This window comes from Myotis nattereri (assembly GCF_964212035.1).
Source record: "Myotis nattereri genome assembly, chromosome: 2".
Classification (NCBI taxonomy): Eukaryota; Metazoa; Chordata; class Mammalia; order Chiroptera; family Vespertilionidae; genus Myotis; species Myotis nattereri.
The window spans coordinates 172697096-172718263 of NC_138076.1; the positions used below are offsets into that span (position 1 = coordinate 172697096).

The following is a 21168-nucleotide window of genomic DNA, read 5'->3' on the forward strand; positions in this document are numbered from 1 at the left end:
TAATATGTAATAGTATTTATTTTAAAATTCTTATATTCCCAATACATTATGTGTTTCATGAACTACTGGGAAGAAATCGTTGAAATCAGATATTTTAGTTATATCTCATTGCTATGGTAAGATTGACATTCTAATATGGATGAGTCAAATCAGATTATTCAGACTTTTAAAAATGATCTTATCCTTTTGAAAGTTAATCTTACCCTTCAGCTTGATCATAATTTTGGAGAATTGGGGCTCCATATTTTTCATTCTTATAAAAGTCTGCTAAATGAATAGAGCCTTGACAAGCGCCACCTTGCTGTTTTCAGCCTTGTGCCATAAATTCCTCACTCCAGAAGCTTGGTAAGTTTGAAAACTTCCATATACTCTGATCTATACAACCCAGACTCTTTTGTAAGTTATAATCATAAGGCATGAGGAATAATCTTCCCTCTCAACTGCAAGAGAAGCCCAGGGAAGTGGACCTGGTCTGAATCCCAGAGCCTCTGCTTATTATTATTCCTTTTGCTCTGGCTTCTCCAGTCCCTGGAAGGAATTACATGTGAATGAATATATAATGTAAACCCTTGTGCTTATTACTCTCCTGAATTTGAGGTTTTAAAAGTTACACTTCTCTGTTATACTCTTTACTTGTAATATTGAATCCATACTATATATCTGTAACCATTTTGTTTCTTACTTAGAACTTAGGATCCCTCACACTTAACTCATTCTCTTCAAACACACAGCCAAGCAAAAACGCCATATAATGGCCACATCACTCCCTCCCTCCATTTCAGTGTTTGTTCTAAATAATACCCCCTTTTCCCTGACTCCACGAGGTTGCCTTGTCTGCCCCACCTCTTTACTTCAAAGAGGTAAAGCTTCTTTGAAATTCCCTTTTACTGTCCCCTTAGGTCTCAGATTTTGCCTGGCACCAGTGGGGACCTAGCTGGCACCACTTTCTTCTTCCCAGGCCTGTCCCTGCTTTGCCAATTTGAATCTATCTATGTATAATAATAAAAGGGTAACATGCTAATTAGACTGGGCATCTTCCGGACGTCCTTCCTGATGAAGCCGGGGCCAGAGAGAAACCCGCCCGGGTCCCGGGTGCCTGCAGGTGACCTGAGGGAAGCCAGCTTGGGTCCTGGGTGCCTGCGGGTGACCTGAGGGAAGCCCGCCCGGGTCCCGGGTGCCTGCGGGTGACCTGAGGGAAGCCAGCTTGGGTCCCGGGTGCCTGCGGGTGACCTGAGGGAAGCCAGCTTGGGTCCCGGGTGCCTGTGGGGGGGCGGAGGGAAGCCCGCCTGGGTCCCGGGTGCCTACGGGTGACCAGAGGGAAGCAGTCTGGGTCCTGGGTGCCTGCGGGTGACCTGAGGGAAGCAGTCCGGGTCCCGGGTGCCTGCGGGTGACCTGAGGGAAGCAGTCCGGGTCCTGGGTGCCTGTGGGTGACCTGAGGGAAGCAGTCCGGGTCCTGGGTGCTTGCCAGTGGCCGGAGGAGGGAAGCCTGGGTCCCGGGTGCCAGAGGGAAGCTGGTGCTGGCGGGGGGGGGGGGGGGGGGCGGAGGGGGGAAGGAAGGCCTACTCTGCACGAATTTTCGTGCATCGAGCCTCTAGTTCTTTATATAATTTTACTTTGATCAAAGTTTATCTGGGAGGATTATTTTCTCCCAATTTATTATACAATGAACATAAAATAACATAAAAAAGAAAATTGTCTCTTATTTACTCTCTTTCCCGTTACCAGCAAACATCTTAAGAGTGTCTACTGGCTTACTTCTACCAACCGACCAACCAACCAACCAACCCATCCTTCACACTTCAGTCCACTGTGAGCAGCGCCTGCCTCTCATTGAAGTCACCCCTGCCTCCGTACTGTTCTTCTGGGCCTCATCTCACTTTTCTTGTCCGTTTGACACTGGTGACCACTTCTTCTTTCTTTCAACTCCACCAGTCTATGGCTCTGGAGACCAGTGTCCTCAGCTCTTTGATCTGAACTCCTTTCTCTATTCCCAACTCCTAAACATCGAAGTTCCTTAGAACTCTGCTCTTTCCTCTCCCCACTGAGGATAGTCTGTTTAACTGGTGTCTCTAGTCCAGATCTCTTTTCTGAGTTCCACAACTGTATTTCCAGCTGCATGTTGGTTATTTTACCTTGCCGATTCAGATGCCTCAGACACTCTTGTTCAGACCTGAACTCGTGGTCTAGCTCCTCCCACTTTCCGTCATCTGTAGATTGTATCTTGGTTTACGACTGACTTTCACCTGTCAGTCCACAAGGCTCTTCTACTGGTCTCCCTTCACAGTTGCTCCTGACGGCCTCCTCCTTCCTGTTGCCTTATCTACCAGGCTCATCACTTCTTATCCAGCTATTGAATCTTGGTTTACAACTGACTTTCACATGTCAGTCCACAGTGACACTTCCACCCTTTCCCTTTCACAGTTGCTCCTGCCGGCCTCTTCCTTCCTGTTGCCTTATCTGTCATGCTCATCGCTTCTTATCCAGCTCGTGTGATCTCCCTTCCCTGCCACTGCTCCTGCCTTCTCTGTATCTTCTGTATTATTTTACCTATTTCATCGGTTGTGGTTCTGAATCATCTTGTAGACTGTTGACTTTACAGATAGATAGCACATTGTATTCATCATGTAAGTTATGTTTTAGCAATTAATACTTATATTTAATGTAAAATTTTTATTTATTTTTTTAAAGAATAGTTTATTGATTTTTTTTTTTTTTTTACTGGTGCTTGGCAACCAGTAAATAACTAATGATTTTCCTCAGCACTTTCAGACTAGCCTACATGTTTGTGTAGTAAGCTTCTTGAGCAGTCTCATTTTTTTTCTATTTTAAGCAGTTACCATTATTTCTGATTAAATCTTTTAAAATTCTGTCTTTTCACCAAGGTTGTAAATTTGTGTGAGGTAAGGATTGTGGCTTTCCTGCTTGTCCCCAGTGTCTGGCATATGAAAGGAGTTCACATATTCATTACAAAGAATGAATTATTATATTATGTTCTAAAAATTATATGGATTTAAATGTGCACCAGGTTTGTGTGAATCTACTGGTGTCTCCATAACCTTAAGCGCATTATTGGGAGTTATAATTTTACCATATAATAGGGTAAAATGATGGCTTGTTTCTGATTTATATTTTGTTGATTATTTGTTGAATATATTTCCATATTTATTTAGCTTTTAAATTTTTTCTATATTGATATTTTACCTATTGAATTTTTAGTGCTTATTTTATGAACTCATAGAATTATATATTTTGCTTTTGCCATGGATCACAAATATCTTCCTAATTTATTTCATTTTTAATTTTTAGTTATCTTTTCATTATGCAATCTCTTAATTTTAGTATTATTATAAATATTGTTTTAATATACTAATTTTTCTAAGAGTTGAATTTTTAAAATACTTTATCTTTCTCTTTATGGTGGGAATCAACTTTCAGTTCATGGAGTCTATGGGTATAGGTGAATTTAATGTTATCTGTCTTCTCTTGAGTGGTCACATGTTCATTTTAAGAAATATATATTTACAGGTAATTTTATTTTTTAATAGGTTGTTTTAAATTATGTTTTAGCAATTAATGCTTATATTTAATATAGAATTAAAACATTTTTTAAAGAATAGTTTATTGATTTTATTTTTTTAATTCTATATTAAATATAAGTATTAATTGCTAAAACCTGTAAAATATTCTTTAAATAGTATTTTTTTCTGATTTCCCCCTCTCAGCATTTTACTTCCATTAGGTTCAAATCCTCAAAGGTTATGAGAACAGTATAGCAAGCACACTACATACCCTTCACCTAGCTATTTATCTATTATTAATTAACATTATGTTTTACCAGCTTTTTTTTTTTTTTTTTTGGCTGAACCATTTGAGAGACAGCTGCAGCCCTGTTACACCCACCTAGTTACATGTGTTCAGCTTGCAGCTCCTAAGAACAAGGACATTCTCCAGTAGAAGCGTAATAAAATTGTTACTTCAGGTTGCTTAACACTGACAGACTATATATTCATATTTCTTTATTTTTCTGTTAATGAACTTTATGTCTTTCCTCCCTCATTCAGGATCCACTGAAGAGTTATATATTGCATTCAGTTGTTAGATTTCTTTAAAAGTCTCTTTCCCTGTAAAATAGTATTACCTCCGCCTTTTGGGCAGTGATGGTATCCTTCATGATTTGATATTTGTGTTGTGTTTTGTTTTGTAGACTATCCCTTTATTTAGATTTGTCTGTCTCCTCATGATTGGTTTTAGGATTTTTGGCAGGAATACTCATAATAGATATTGTGCTCCTCTTTGGGCCTGCTCTCAGGAGGCCTATGAGGTCATAAGTTTAAATAACATTATTGGTTAAGTTTGATCATGTAATTAAGGTGGTGATATTACATTTGTAAACTTGTAAAAGTATCTTTATCCCCTTTGTAATGTGTGGGGATAATACTTTGATATGTGGTTTTAACATCCATTGGCTATTCTTGTTCAAATCACCTATCCTATCCAATAAAAGCCTAATATGCAAATTGTCCCCTCGACCGAAAGTTCGACCAGGAGTTTGACCGCTCCCTATGATGTGTGCTGACCACCAGGGGGCGGCACAAAACATGGCAGACATTGGCAACGTGGCAGTGGCAGCGGGCAGCAATGGGGGCACTGCCAGCCCTGATGGGCCTCGATGAGAGTAGGACTGTGGCAGGATGGTGGAGCAGGTAAGTAGGCGGAGCCAGGCCAACGTGGGTGCAAGCAGGGCCCAATCACCCTACCAATCACCCTGCAGACAGTGACCAGTGGCGACAGGGCCGCCGCCCAGCTCCCAGGCGCTGAGGGAGCAGGGCAGGGGCCCAATGACTCAGGCGGAGGGGGGCGCGCAGGGGCTGGGGGGCCCAGGTGCTGCCCAGTGCCCAGAGGTCAGCTGGGACCTGCCCTTGCACACCTGACGCTCTCGCTTTGATCACTGGCCAGGCCTAGGGACCATACCCATGCACGAATTTCGTGCACTGGGCCTCTAGTCTATATATATAAAAACGTAAGGGACAGTTACAACTGAATGACTGGAACGACAGGACGACTGGTTGCTGTGATGTGCACTGCCCACCAGGGGGCAGACACTCAATGCAGGAGCTGCCCCCTGGTGGTCAGGGGGCTCCCACAGTGGGAGTTCCGCTCCCCTCAGCCAGAAGCTGGGCTTATGGCTGGTGAGTGCAGGTGTGGCAGCGGCAGTAGGAGCAGCGGGGCCGGGATGAGTGGCAGCGGAGCTGTGCCCGGCCCTGGCTGGGGTTCCTCCCCAGCTGCCTGCTGCTTCACCATTGCTACATCCTTCAGGGTCCTGGATTGCGAGAGGGTGCAGGCCAGGCTGAGGGACCCCACCCATGCACAAATCTGTGCACCATGCCTCTAATCTATTATAATGGTGATTTCAAACTAGTGATTTTCATAATTCTGTTATTCTTTCTACATTTAATGGTTGGCATTCATCTTTAAAGAGTTCCACCTCCCCCTTATCCCTTTTCATTGGTGTCATTGTAGACTCATGGATTCATTTTTTAAATCTAATGTGTTGTGCATCACTCTCATAATTCCTGTTCATGCTCAGTTTATGCCAAATTTAGCCATGGGAACCCTCAAGTGTTAGCTTTGAATTATCTGAAGACTTTCTTCTAATCACATATTTGTGGAAAATAGGTTTGACTTAAAAATGTCCTTTTGGATAATATTTCTTTAATCCATAGGGCCTTTTTTTCTTAGTTACACTGTATAGCATACTTTCACAGAGCCTGATAAGATTACGCCATTCAGTTGTCACCAAGATTACTTGAATGGCTGTTTCCCTGTTACTTCTAGGTGGTTTTAGTTTCCCCTTCCTCTAGAGTAGAAGCTTACGTTAGATTTCGTCCACTTGGAATTATTTCCTGTCCTTGGGGTCTAGGGACATGGTGGTGGACAGAGACATGTTAAAGTGTGTTTTATCTTGTCACAGTTTAGGTGTTGAGTCTGCACTGTATATAATGCTTTCGCTAACAAAGGACACAACAAAAAAGCAAATGCAATTCGATGGTACTCCTTCCATAGAAATTGGTGGAAGGAGTGTTGGCAGTGTGACCAAGCCTTGCTAAAATGCCTGGGAGGAGGAGTCCCTGGGACTGATTTTAGAGGGATTATTTTTTTCTTGAACATTTAACTTATTTTTCTTAAAAAGGTTTGCTATACTTCTTGTCTCTGTATGTAGAGAATTCTGTGCAACACATGACTATTACGGCTTACTTTAAAAATCTCTTGGCTTTTAGCTTTGGGGTAGGATCTAGTTAGGGCCAATTAAGCAATCAGAACCCATTATAGATTCTCAAGTCTTGGTGCTTTAATGAGGGCCTTTATACCATCATGAGAAGTGGGGTCTGGAGGCATTTGCTGGAAAGATTAGATAATTAGAGCTCTGTGAAATTGTTGTATGTCTTCACTGCTTTGTCTTTTATTGTGTCATCGTGCTTTGAGATGATCGAGGTTCCCACCTACCCCCTTATTATAGGTATAGAAAGCGTAGATATCTAGTCTTCCCTCTGCTAGGGTTTAATATTGCAAACCGGAGGGCTCAACAGAAAAGTGGGGGCAGATAGAGAATGCAGACAAGGGAGGAGGTACTGCTGCTTTCTGTTGCTGTCCATGGGAAAGAACAGTGCTTTGAAAAGATTTAAGCTTATGCTAACACCAGTATGTGAAAGAAGTGGCAAGGCAGGCCAGGTGGGTGGGAAAGGATAAACGGGTGACTAACAGCTGGTGCTTGCACAGTGGGATAGCCATGTGCAAAATTATGTGACTGTCCCCACCTCAAACCATTCATAAAATCCATTCCTGGCAGATCAATCTAAATATTAAAAGCAAAGTCTGTACCTAATACTATGTTTTAATTTAATGATCTTAATACTTTGATGAAGAATATCACCACTGCTTCTGGAATAGTGAAAATAATTCTTGCAAGAATACCATTTTATATGTAACTTCTCCATTTAACACCATTTAAGTAACAGTTAACTTTATAAATTATCTGGGGAAGGTTATTTTTTTTCTCTTAAAGAAAGCATATCCATCTATAGAATAATTGGCCCATTAGCCTGAACAAAAGGCGAGTTATCGCGGCATTGAGGAGTCTAAGTTTCAGCCTCCCAGTAGAGGGCCCAGGGAAGGAAATGGTCCCTACGTTTTCTAGGAGACAAGTAATTTGGCTGAAGAGCTTTCTGCTCTTCTGCATAAAGGCTGACAGCCAGTTATCAGTAATTGTGTATATGAGATATCCCAATGTAAGAGCAATGAACCCATTTTCAGGCCCAAAGAACCCAGTTAGACCAGAAAAGCAGCAGTTTCAACCGCTGTTTTAAATACCTCCAGGCCTTTAGCAAAACAGGCTTGTTAGTAGGAAGGGATAGATCACAGCAAAAACAAGACTCAGACTTAATTTTCTATACTACTACAATGAAAAATTCTAAATGTTTATCATCATTTTAACATTAAGATGTATGAATTTGCTGAAGAATATCACTGCTGCTTCTGGAATAGTAAAAATCTTGCAAGAACACCATTTTATATGTAACTTCTCCAAGTATGTTTTATATAGTCAGTTGCTTGTATTTAAAGTTATTTAATATGATTTTCTGTTTTCTAGTAGCCTAGTTGGTTGAGGGACTAATTATCCATGAGCAAGATCAAGCATTTCCTCAGTAAACAGTCTGGGCCACTCTAACATGTGGGTGAATATTCCAGGATTCCAAAGCCTTATGCTAAAGAATATAACTGCAGTAATTTTAACTTGTAAATTTAAGAGAAATAATTAATTTCTCATCTCTGCTATTGCAAATCTCAGTTATGTTTACATACAACTGGTAATGTTAAATATTAGAATTTCTAATTCTTTACACACTTTCCAGAAATGATCTGTGTCAGCAAAAATGGAGTTAAAGTCAAATTTGTACATTTTTAGTGTAGATTGTTTGTATGTTACAATACTTTAATGTGTTACTAGTTTTGTCTTCTGTTATCTTCCATTTTTACATTACTTTAGCTGTCAGTTCCAAAAAGATTGTTTTATGTCATAATTACAGATGGGATCTTTATTTTATAAGTTTGTTATTTTATTTAATAACAATACAGTCACATGTAATTAGTTCTGTTCTTTAGGTACTGGTAGGTTATAAAGGTACAAGAGGGTTGAAGTAGGCCTGGTGCTGTTGACTGCTGCTCTGTGTTAGAAGTAGTGGGGCCTAACATAGCCTAGGCCAGTGGTCGGTAAACTGCGGCTCGCGAGCCACATGCAGCTCTTTGGCCCCTTGAGTGTGGCTCTTCGTAAGCCTTAGGAGTACCCTAATTAAGATAATAACAATGTACCTAAACTAAAACATATAGTTTACGTTTAAAAAATTTGGCTCTCAAAAGAACTTTCAATCGTTGTACTGTTGATATTTGGCTCTGTTGACTAATGAGTTTGCCGACCACTGGCCTAGGCCAATAACTGGGGCTTAGGGAGTCTTCCCTTCCAAGATGCAGTGTAGAGTTTGACTTGTATGTTTTAGACCACCTCAGAAATTTTCACTACGCACTGATTACTTGGTAAAGGGGACTGAAGGTATGTATGTCAGTGACAAAAGTTAGGTGAAGAAAACTTCTTGTAGTCACATGGGTGAATATTGGATATAATATTGAAATATTTATGGGTGAATTTCTGTCTGTGTTTCCTTCAAAATGATCCATTGGTTAGTGAAAGGGGACGTGGGCAAGGGTTTTTAGATGAAATAATAATGTTGGATGGATAATTGTTGCAGCTGGGAGATGGGCACATGGGGAACTTCTGTGTATTCTCTCTACTTTTATGTGTGTTTGTGATTTTTTTAAAATAAAAAAGCTTTAAAAATTGATGCTCCCCTTCTCAATTGGGGAGGTTCCTTGAGAGAATTAAGCCCTAATGCGCTAATGCATTCAGTGTGAGTAATGAATTAACTTCTCCTGTGTGCATCTAGAATGGTTTTAATTATATACCACTCTTGGGAGACTTGAGAAAGTAAGTAGTTGTGTATGTGTGTTTTAATATTTTATGGTTCCTAGTGAGGAATGTTGGCCAAGAAAGGCTGGTTGAGGGTATAGAACTGTATGATTGATTCAACATTGTACTCTTTTGTAATTTAATGTTTCTTTGCCTTTTAAATAGAAGTTTTGTACTTCAGTTTTTGAACATGGTCAAAATGCCGTGTTAATATATTAACTTTATACTAAAACTGTTTGAAAATGTGGTTTTCTTTTCTATTAGATATGGTCCGAAAGTACAGCCCGTTGAGAGGATGCACCTAGCTGTGGTTGCCTGTGGTGAACGACTGGAAGAAACTATAACCATGTTGAAGTCAGCGATCATTTTCAGCATCAAACCTCTTCAGTTCCATATTTTTGCTGAAGATCAACTGCATGATAGTTTCAAAGGCATAGTAAGTATTTGAGACTTAAGTCTATGGAGTTAAATATTTACTGATGTATTGCTTGGTGGGGAGCCTTTTTTTCTTCCCAGGCCCATTTGGATATTTATAACATCATTCGTGGGCCGTGCAAAATTATTACTTTTAAAATTAGCCTGCTATATTTGGTCAGACATTTAATTAACTCACTCCTAATGCCTTGGCAGGGCCAGACCAAATGATTTCATGGGATTTATATGGCCCAAGGGCCGGACGTTCCCCACCCCTGCTTTAAAGCAGCAACCATTTCTCACGTTGAGATTGCACGTCCCTACGTTGTGGGTTTAATCCCTGCTTGGGGCATGTAAAGGGAGCAACAGATTGATGTTTCTGTCTCTCTCTCTTCCTCTCTCTAAAATCAATTAAACATATCTTTGGGTGAGGATTTTAAAAAAAATTACTTGAACACAGTCATCATTCAAAAAGAGAACATTTTTAGCTTGTTACATAAACTACTTAGTACCCCCTCCTTATAAGTTGTGAATGTAGGAAATTTGAGTCAACAGTTCTTTTGAAGCAACAATGACAGGTAATACTTAAGCAGAATTTGAAACAATACAGTGTCTTGCAATGCATTTTTGATGCTAAAGAGTAAATGTGTTCATTATAGATTTTTAGGTCTTTTTTGCCTTTTGTAATCTTCTTTTTAGAAGTTGCCATTGGATATGTATCAGAACATTTTATTATCAGGAATATCTATGCATATTAAAAGCACATAAATAGACAAATATTTTCTAACTAGAGGCCTGGTGCATGAAATTTGTGCATGGGTAGGGTACCTAGGCCTGGCCGGCAATCAGGGCCAATCTGTGAAGCGACTGCTGGGGTGTTTGGGGGGGCCCCCACTGGCACCCACCTTGGCTGGCCTGGGGCCTGCGGGCTGGGGGAAGCTCCTGCATTGAGTGTCTTCCCCCTGGTGGTCAGTGCGCATTATAGCAACTGGTTGTTCCACTGGTCATTCTGCTGTTCGTTCGATTTGCATATTAGGCTTTCATTATATAGGATTAGTTTCATATTGGTCTGACTTTGTAAACGTATTATCCTATACTAGAGGCCCGGTGCACAAAAATTTGTGCACTCGGGGGGCGGGGGGGACAGGGGGTCCCTCAGCCCGGCCTGTGCCCTCTCGCAGTCTGGGACCCCTCGAGAGATAACGCCCTGCTGGCTTAGGCCTGCTCCCGGGTGGCAGAGGGCAGGCCCAATCCCTAGGTGCAGCCCCTGGTCGGGCTCAGAGCAGGGCCGATTGGGGAGTTGGGGCGCCGCCCCGTCATGCACAGAGCAGGGCGGATCTGGAGGTTGCGATTCCACCCCTAGTCACGCTCAGGGTACTGCCAATTGGGGGGTTGGGGCACCGCCCCCTGTCACACTCAAGGCAGGGTCGATAGGGAAGTTGTGGCGCCACCCCCTGTCACGCACAGAGCAGGGCAGATCAGGGGGTTGGGGCGCTGCCCCCTGTCATGCACAGAGCAGGGCCCAACAGGGGGATTGGGCTCCGTACCATGTCACACACAGAGCAGGGTTGATCAGGGGGTTGAGGAGCTCCCCCCTGTCACGCACAGAGTAGGGCCAATAGGGGAGTTGGGGCACCGCCCCCTGTCATACAGAGCAGGGCGGATCAGGGGGTTGGGGCACTGCCCCCTGTCATGCACAGAGCAGGGCCCATGAGGGGGGTTGGGGCTCCGTACCCTGTCACACACAGAGCAGGGCTGATCAGGGGGTTGAAGAGCTCCCCACTGTCACTCACAGAGCAGGGCCCATCAGGGGGGTTGGGGCACCGCCCCCCTTCACTCACAGAGCAGGGCGGAATAGGGGGTTGGGGCGCCACCCTCTATCACCCACAGAGCAGGGCCGATCAGGGGGTTGGGGCGCCGCCACTGTCACACTCAAGGCAGGGCTGATGGGGAGGTTATGGCTCTACCCCGTCACACACAGAGCAGGGCCCATGGGGGGGGGGGGGTTGGGGCGCCGCCCTCTATCACCCACAGAGCAGGGCCGATCAGGGGGTTGGGGCGCTGCACCCTGTCACACACAGAGCAGGGCCGATCAGGGGGTTAGGGCGCTGCACGCTGTCACACACAGAGCAGGGCCGATCAGGGGGTTTGGGCGCTGCCCCCTGTCATGCTGATCCCGGTGCTGGGAGGCATATTACCATTTTACTATATAGAATAGAGGCCTGGTGCACGGGTGGGGGCTGGCTGGTTTGCCCTGAAGGGTGTCCTGGATCAGGGTGGGGGTCCCCACTGGGGTGCCTGGCCAGTCTGGCTGAGGGGCTGAGGGCCGTTTTCAGGCTGACGGGTGACTTAAGCTCCCAACCGCTCCTTTTTTTCTTTTTTTTTCTTTTATTCTGGGCCAGCTTTAGCTCTGAGGCCTAGGCTGCTGAAAACAGGTTTCTGGCTATTGTTTACCGTCTGTATTTGATACAATGTTACGGTCCGGCTGGCTGAAGCTAGGCTGAGTAAAGCAGGTTTCTGGGGGTTTTTTAGCTTCTATATTTGCAACATAGTTGCTTAGAGAAGCAGCTGAGAGGCCGACAAGTCAGGCGGGGAACGTTGGAGTCCTCCGTCACTGAAGCAAGCAAGCCTCCCTGTTTGCATCAGCTGCCTGGCTGCCAGCTGCCATCTTAGCTGGCAGTTAATTTGCATATCTCCCTGATTAGCCAATGGGAAGGGTAGCGGTCGTATGCCAATTACCATCTTTCTCTTTTATTAGATAGGATAACAAAGAGGTAATATGCAAATTGACCCTCTGTCACATCATCACAAGATGGCTGTGCCCACAGTGGAGGCGGGAATTCCCGTAACACAAGATGGCTGCGCCCACAGTGGAGGCAGGGTTCCCGTAATGAGCGATCAGCAGGGATCTGAGCCTGCGTGGCACCGGGGCGGGGGACCTGAGGCTGTGCCCCTGGCCCAGCGGGGCTTGCTGGGGGACCTCAGGCCACGCCCCTGCCGTGCGGGGCTTGAAGGGGGACCTGAGGCTGCGCCCCCTGCCCGGCGGGGCTTGACTTGGACCTGAGGCCGTGTCCCCAGCCCAGAGGGGCTTGATGGGGGACCTGAGGCCATGCCCCCCAACCGATGGGGCTTGAAGGGGGACCTCAGGCCACACCCCCTCTGTGGGTGGGTGGGGATTTGACTCTGGGTCCCCTGGTGTGCCCCAGATTCTGACAGGAGGAAGATTTTCATATACATTTTACTAATTTTCTTTCATCTCTGACACTTCTATTATAGAGAACGGGCAAATAACAATATTACAATATTTCCTCTAATTAATTCCCTTTTAATGTGCATGAATTTTGTGCACTGGGCCACTAGTATGATATAATAGGAAATGATGCAATAAAATTAGTGCTTCATTTTTCTCAGTTTAATTTGTTTAGGGATTGAGAAGATTTATATATCAGGTAAAGTTGAAGGAGATCAACAATTACAAGGCTCTTTTAACTTTCTGGTTTTGTGATTGATTTCCTTATAACTTTTGTGCCTCAGATCTTTGTGGTGGAGTCTCTCTAGCATATTATTATGACTTTAAAATTCTGAATGAAAAAAAAATGGTGAGAAAGAAGACTCTGACTTTGTCTTAACTGTGTCCAGCATAAAATGTGTAATATCTTAATTTTTAGTTTTTAAAAAAATAACCTGTTATATGCTCTTACAGAGAAAATTGAAAGTGAAACAAAATTAAACAGTTCTTTTTTTTATATTTTTCAGCTTGACAGCTGGTCATTTTTACAAACATTTAATTATTCATTATACCCAATAAGTTTTCCAAGTGAGAATGCAGTGGAGTGGAAAAAGCTCTTTAAACCATGTGCTTCCCAGAGATTGTTCTTGCCAGTAAGTTTTCTCCCCAGTGTTTTGTTTGTTTGTTTTTTGACTCTTGCTTTTACACACGAGTTACTGAAGAGTTGCATTTAAATCATTAAACACACACACACAAACACAGTATGACTTTTCCTTTGAACAAAAACAAGGAATAGAAAACATTTCCATAGAAAAAGAGCTACAATAAAAACCTCTGTTAAAATGAAAACTGCAAATAATTTATATTGAAACACTATTTCTTGCATTTTAATTTATTCAGTGCCATAAACTTATATCTCTAAGAAGAAATCAAGGTCATCTGTTGCCAGCAGAAATGCAGTGGTAGTATCACCTTCAAGGTGCAGACTTCATTATCATTTGGGAAAAGAAGTAGATTGCATCATTAAGTAACCGTTTTTGTCTTATACCAAGTCAATTTACCTTTTCTAACTAATATTTTAACACAAAGACAAGTTAAGGCATGTGAACTCAAAGGGAGATGGGAACCATTTATTCAGTGGGGCTGTTTTTTGGTAATATTGTCTGGTGATAAACCTTGATTATAGTTTTTTTAATCTAAAATATTCAGATTTTAAAAGATTGATGCTTTATTTTTCTAAGTGATAAACTTTATTTTTACTGAGTTTCTCTTCCTTTGAAATGGATGAAAAGAACTAATGTAAGCTCTGCCGACTTCTTCCACCAAAAATACTGATGTGGTTATTATTTAACCTTATGTCTGATTTCCAGTTGGCAGTGAACTTGGAGTTTTATGCAGTCTTCCTAGTCTGCAAAAATCCAGTAATCTGTAGATGCACATTGTATCGTGATACAGAAGCAGAATGTTGATATAAAACCAGTTGTCCTCATTTTTGTCCCCACAACAGAGAGACAGACAGACCTACAGACACATGTACACATATTCTTCTAATTGGGGGCTTTATTCAGGCACTCCAGTCTACCATCATATTTTTTTCAACCTGATATTAAACCAGCTGGTGGGGGGAATTCGGTGTTTTTAGCCTTCTAGCTGCTCATTAAGGTAATTGCTTAACCTTAGCTTTAGGAGGAGGTAGCATCTTTGAAAAGGAGCAGAATGAAGATCAAGCTCTTATTTTCATTATCTTCTTATCTAAAAATGTTTAGCTTAACCTGATTATCGAGTTTTACTGATACACTGGATAGGCAATAAATTTAAATTTGCAGGAGTCAGATTCTAAAGTTCATGGGTAAGGCAGAAATAAAAAAACAAAAATTGCCTTTGGAACTCCCTATAGAAGATACATTGGAGATTTAACATCTCTCAGAAAGTAGCAGCATAGCCGATCTGTCTTGCAAGACAAGTCGTGTCTTTACTCTTACTCAGTGAGTGCACATTTTCTTTGGTTTGTTGGGGGATAGTAAGCACAGAAATAAGAGCATGAACTTAAGCTAAGTGGTCTGGGTTTCAATTTTGGCTCTACAGTTTCCTAGTTGAGACCAAAATGATGTAAACGTGCCAGCCATTAGTGTTATAGGCCAAGGGAACAAATTCATATCTTTATCTATATTGGTTTATTTCTATATTTATCTCAAGAAATTAAGATTTGAAATAGAAATTCACCTAAATTAATGTTCTTTAATTAAGATTTCTCCCTAATCTCTAAGCATATGCTTTTATTTTATTCTTATTGTTAGAGTGTTTGTTCTGATTCATTTTTATACTCTTTCTTCTCTAAAAGTTAATATAAAGATTAGCATAGTATCTTTAACATGCTCTTGCAAAAAATGACTGATTGAGGAAAAATTGCTCTAAAAGTTCATGTAAATTAGCATATCTCTTAAGTACTTCTTTTTTGTTTTACACTAAATAAATAGAATTATAGTTAATGATTCAAATCTCTCTCCTTATAGTTAATCCTTAAAGAAGTTGACTCACTATTGTATGTCGACACTGATATCCTTTTTTTACGGCCTGTTGATGACATTTGGTCTTTACTCAAGAAATTTAATTCCACACAAATTGCTGCAATGGCACCAGAACATGAAGAGCCTCGAATAGGATGGTATAATCGCTTTGCCAGACATCCATACTATGGAAAAACTGGAATAAACTCTGGAGTTATGTTGATGAACATGACTAGAATAAGAGGGAAGTATTTCAAGGTAAGTCCCTGATAATAGGTAGTTGGTTATTTTCCCTCTGAAGTGTTTGGTTTCTGATTTAATTTTGCTTTGTTAAAAACTAGATTGAACTATTCAGAATATTTTCATTTGTCTAAAATATTTGAAGAAAGGCGTGTTCTTAGTATTCTGTTTATTAGAGCATTGCTCAAACGAGATGGCATTACAATGACGTGAACTAATGCACTGTAGCAAACATCACGTTCTTAGGTTGTTACTCCAGGCAGCAGCAGTCATTTTGTAGTTATGTAGCCGTAGAATACTTGAATTTAAAGTGTGAGCCGTCTTGGGGGGACACAGAGTTGCAGTTAAGAGCTTAAGACTCTGGTGCCTGCTGGCTTGGTTCAAACACTAGAACCTTGGGTAAGTTTTGAACATCTATGGGGTTTAGTTTCTTCATCTGTGAAATGAGGATGGCAAGGTCACACAGTACCTATGTCATAGGCTTTTGTGAGGATGAAATTAGAACAGTGGCTAACACATGGTGAGTGTACAGAGTATGCCACCAAGTAAGCACTTAAATGTCAGCTAAAAACAATGACCTCTGTAATACCCATATAGACTTACTGTTCATCCCTTTACATCTAGTTAGGACAGAAATAAGCATTAAGGGATATTAAGTCATATCTGATATGAGTATATATGTATGTTTTATACATATATTTGTCAGATCTTTTTCTTATGGCTTCTGGTGGAACAGAATTTACATCATTATTTAATACTCCTTTCATTGTGTCTGATTTAAACCTCCCTCTTACTTTGGGTACAGGCAGCAGTGATGCTTGTAGCCACCCTCCCCCACATCCTGACATTTCAGTCTTAGGACACACAGTTCATACCCATCATTCTGTAGATCTGGTAAATCTAGGTGTTTGTGTTTTTTTTAAATAGAGCTTTTCCATTTTCTGAACCTTTCTGAAATCTTGATTTCATTTTACCTTTGTCTCTCACAATTGAATGAACGAATGAGGCTGGTGTGACCTGTGTTCTTGCTTAAAAGTGAACGTCTTTCTTTAGTTACCCAATTTGTTAATATATCTTGAGTTTTAAAATTTCACATACCATAAATTTTTCTAAATAGGATGTCAAACTATGAGCTTTCTTCCTTTTCTATGCATGGTAATATTATACCAGAAGATGGTGCTGTAAGATTATCTGCTAAGGAATAATGTGACTTCTCAGTAACCCTTCACTTGAAATTCACAGAATTATGAGAAAGTTAGTGTTGCAAAGAACCTTAGAGATAATTTAGTGTAACACCATTATTCAATTTTTTAAAATTTTCAAAATATAGCTATATAGTTCAAATATGATTATTTTTTACTTATTTAAGTGTCATTCTTAAATACTTTAACAGTTTCTCCCATTCTTCTTTTATTTTTGTCTGTGGCATGTTCTAAACCAGCTGGAGATGTAGATATGGAAGTTGAAGTAATTTCTAAACTTTCAAACTTTAGCTTTCTTTTGTGTATTAATGATTATTTAATGAAGAAAAATATGAGAGGCATTGTACATTAATTAAGTAGGTACAGTTTGCTTCATACCTTCTGTCTCTATGTTCTAAACAACCCTACTCTTGCTCAGAGAGGACAATACAAATTTGCTTTGTTTTCAAATATTATTACATTTATGATTGCTGGATGCTTCTACAAAATTTATTGATCTTTAATTCCTTTTTTATAATCTTTCTTTGTTTTCCAGGTTGCTTTTCAGGCTATATCTGTAGCAAACTTTACTTTGATTTTTCCTGGCACAGGTCTTAAATTTAAGAGCTCTGAATTATTTGTAATAACTTTTCAAATTGTTTGATACAGATCTGTGAATGCTATCCCATAGTTCTTACCCGCATGAAAAGAGAACACTTACTATGAGGTAGACATGATGGCGGTTTTTACATATTTGAAAGATGTGTGTGACCGGGACTGGTGGACCCCATTGTACCAATAAAGAGGATTTTTATTGTAATACACACACACACACACACACACACACACACACCACACACACACACCACACACACACACACACACCACACACACACACACACACACACACCACACACACACACCCCTTATGAGAACAGAATATCAATGAACATCTTACCAAAAGGGATAGAACTTTTCAGAGATTCGTGGAGTAACTAATTTTGGGGAATTGATGAGTTTCATTTTCTAGCATTGCTGGAATATAATATGAATAGCCACCTGTCAGTTTTATATTATAAGGTAGACTGATAATGGTAATGAGCCTATGTATTTTCAAAAGCATACATAATTCTAAAAGGGAAAGTAATTGATCTTAATATAATACATGTGCATTTTGGTAGTAGTTTTGCTAAATTTAGTAAAAACTATGAGGTTGGTAAAACTAGGTATATAGTTGTTCATATGGAAAATAATACGATAATTGATAAATAATACAAGAATAAACTGTTTTACATATAACTGTAAACCTACTTTTGCCAACCACTGTGTTTTTTAAATTATAAAACTAAATCTTTAAAAAATATATATATATCTTTTTATTGATTTTAAAGAGATAGAAACATCAGTGAGAGCGATCAGTCGGTTGCTTCCTGCACATGCCCTACTGGGGATCATTTCTGCAATCCAGGCATGCACCCTGACCTGGGAATTGAACCGTTACCTCCTGGTTCATGGGTTGATGCTCAACACTGAGCCATGCCGGCTGGGCTAAATCATGTTTATAAAAATTTAAACAATTCATTGTATGTAGAGTCAAAAAACAAGTTCCCCCTTTGCACACTGCTTTCCCCAGTTTCATTTCTTTGCCAAAATGACAAACTTTGCAATGTACCATATTCTTCAGACTTTTTAAAAAATGGAATTTGAAACTGATATACATGTATATTAACACTTATATGTAGGGTCCTATTATATATCTTCACTTTGCTTTTTTTGCTTAGTATAGATTAATTGCTTTTTCTCAGTACATGTAGTCTGTCACATTTTTAATGTGAGTGTGGTATTGTGGAGAATAAATGATAGGGTTTTATTGAACCTGAAATTATATGGCTGAAAAATATCTCATATATTTTAATTTGTGTGGATAAAATCTTATTATAATTTTTAGTCATTTCTTTTTTCTCCTTTGTAATGGCTGTCCATATCCTTGGGCCATTTTTCTAATTCTGTTGACTTGATTTCTCATTGTTTTTTAATTGGTTGTCTTGAATATTCTAGTTATGCCATCAGCAAATTATATTAGTGTTGTTTCTTGTCAAGTATTTTCCTAGTGGGATTTTTAAGTCATAAAGGTTTTTCCCTCTATGATTTTCACCCCCCCCCCCCCCCACCTGCCAAGACTACACTGGGCCTTGTAGTATGTCTTCCATTGATTTTTCTTTGAAAAGGTGTGTGTGTGTTTAAATCTGTCTGTCTGTCTCTGTCTGTCTGTCTATATTTGAATAGATTGAACCCAGTGTAGAGTTGAACATGGCCTGGTACAGTGGGCCCACCAGTCCCTGCCTGTTGAAGATTTGCTGGTCTTTATCCTCGTGCAGTTTATATTTTCCTTTTCAGATCCTAAGACTATTTTGTTAACCTGCTCAGTGATTTATTTCACAATAATTTTTTTCAATAAAATATTTTCTTATTTCCTTAAGTAAAATTAGTTTTGGTCATTTTCCAAATTATTTTGGGAGGGACTTTAGATTTTTTTATTACTGTGATTACTGCATTCTGACAAACTTCACACAAAGGTTAAACAATTTGAGCAGATCATATTTAGTTTAAATGTTTTTTGGTGTTTTTTTCCAGGAATTCTAGCTTTTCTTTCTTTTTCAAGGATAGATTGTTTATACCTCCACCAAGTTTATATATATCCTAGAATAGCTTACAATGTTTTTCAAACTTTGGAGAAGGACAAAAAAATTTTTTTTAACTTACAATTTGTCATGAGCCAATATTTTTTAAAAATGATGTAAATAAGCCCGTCTGCTGTTGCTCAGTGGTTGAGTGTTGACCCATGAAGCAGGAGGTCATGGTTGGATTCCCAATCAGGCACATGTTGCAGGCTCAATCCCCAGTAGGGGGCATGCAGGAGGCAGCTGATCAATGATTCTCATCATTGATGTTTCTATCTCCTTCTCCCTCTTTCTGAAATCAATAAAAACATGTTTTTAAAAAAATTATATAAATAAGTTACTAAAATATAAATTAAATAGATATAATTCTGTTAAATTCTATAAAAGTTTCTAAACCTCACTTTTAATATCTGTACTTAGTCTTATAGAGGTCATAAAAAATTCATTGATTGCATGCTGCAAACGGCACTTTGAGAAATACTGGATTAAGTCTGGAGGGTTTAAGAGAGTCATATACTAGCAGGTATAAGAAGCTTACTATTCAACTCCATCCTTTCGCATTCCAGATTCTATGGTCCAGAGCCCTCTATCTTGTTTCCTCAGATATTTGAATTTATGTTTTAAAATAATGAGCTATGAGGCTGAAAGGCAACTGATGAAGTTCAGTATCTATTTTTGATAATATCAATTTTGAATGATCTCTCTGAAGTGCCAGTTACAAAAGATTAGCAATCAGTCTAAGAATAATAGCGATCATGGCAACAATAGTAATAGCTAACTGCATGTGTACCACGTATCAGGTACTGTTCCCGGTACTTTTAAATTACATAGTAACAGGTTTAATCCTCAACAACTCTATGACATAGACATAGACAGAGTTACTTTGTCTAGACATATGGCATAGGTACTAAAGTGCTCTGCATTTTAAGATGAGGTTATAGTCATAGGACTTAAGCCATGTCCTGCTTTCCCTTTCCATCTCCTTCCTAGCTTTATTAGTATTCTCAATTCTACATGCAGCTTCAGATAGCTTCTTTTGTTATCGTTCCTGCTCCAGCTGGGCAGCCTTACTCACATTAAGGTTTACATTGGCATCACTGGGTTTTGTAACAAAAGAAGTTGATATTTCTTCCTGATCTGTAATGATTGCTAAGGGAAGAATGGGGAACTGTTGTCATGTCACCATTTTGAGCCTGGAAGCTTGAGGACCTTTTTACTGTGTTTACCAACAGAATGATATGACAACTGTACGGATGCGATGGGGAGACATACTTATGCCATTGCTCAAGAAATACAAACTGAATATCACGTGGGGTGATCAAGATCTGTTGAATATCATATTTTTTCATAACCCAGGTAACCATTTAATTTCTTTAATCCTTTGCATTTGTAAAAAAAAATTACAAATATTATTTAGTCGAAATGCATTTATTTGTTTTGGCTTTATATTAATAATTGTTACTATTTATGTTAAAGACAGAGTAAAGCTTTTCTTGAATATTGATTTAGTAGGAGGAGATCCAAATGCCAAACATTTTTTACTATTTTAAATTTTATTCTGTAAGGACTAGTTTTAAACTAAAATTTTTGCAAAATGTTAATTCTATGGGATTAGGATTATTTGCTTAATTGTTTTTGTCTTTCTGCATGTAGAAAGCCTTTTTGTTTTTCCCTGTCAATGGAATTATCGGCCAGATCATTGTATATATGGAAGCAATTGCCAAGAAGCAGAGGAAGAAGGAATCTTCATTCTTCATGGGAACAGAGGTGTTTACCATGATGATAAGCAGCCAGCATTTAGAGCTATTTATGAAGCACTGAGAAATGTAAGCATTTAAAAAAAATTTTATGTGGAAATACTTGCAAGCTTATGGAGAACTGTACAAAAATTTCCATA

The 21168-nt window shown here is 39.8% G+C and overlaps 1 protein-coding gene across 1 annotated transcript in view; it reads left to right on the plus strand.

Annotated features, from left to right (window-relative positions):
- GXYLT1 (glucoside xylosyltransferase 1) overlaps window positions 1–21168 on the plus strand; it is a gene marked incomplete at its 5' end in the record, with an annotated part of 38291 nt that overhangs the window by 9818 nt on the left and 7305 nt on the right. Inside the window, 5 exons of the mRNA XM_081083137.1 lie at window positions 9284–9455; window positions 13190–13315; window positions 15176–15427; window positions 20504–20627; window positions 20925–21097. Of these exons, the coding sequence (XP_080939263.1) occupies window positions 9284–9455; window positions 13190–13315; window positions 15176–15427; window positions 20504–20627; window positions 20925–21097 (847 nt within the window). The remainder of the gene's footprint in view (window positions 1–9283; window positions 9456–13189; window positions 13316–15175; window positions 15428–20503; window positions 20628–20924; window positions 21098–21168) is intronic.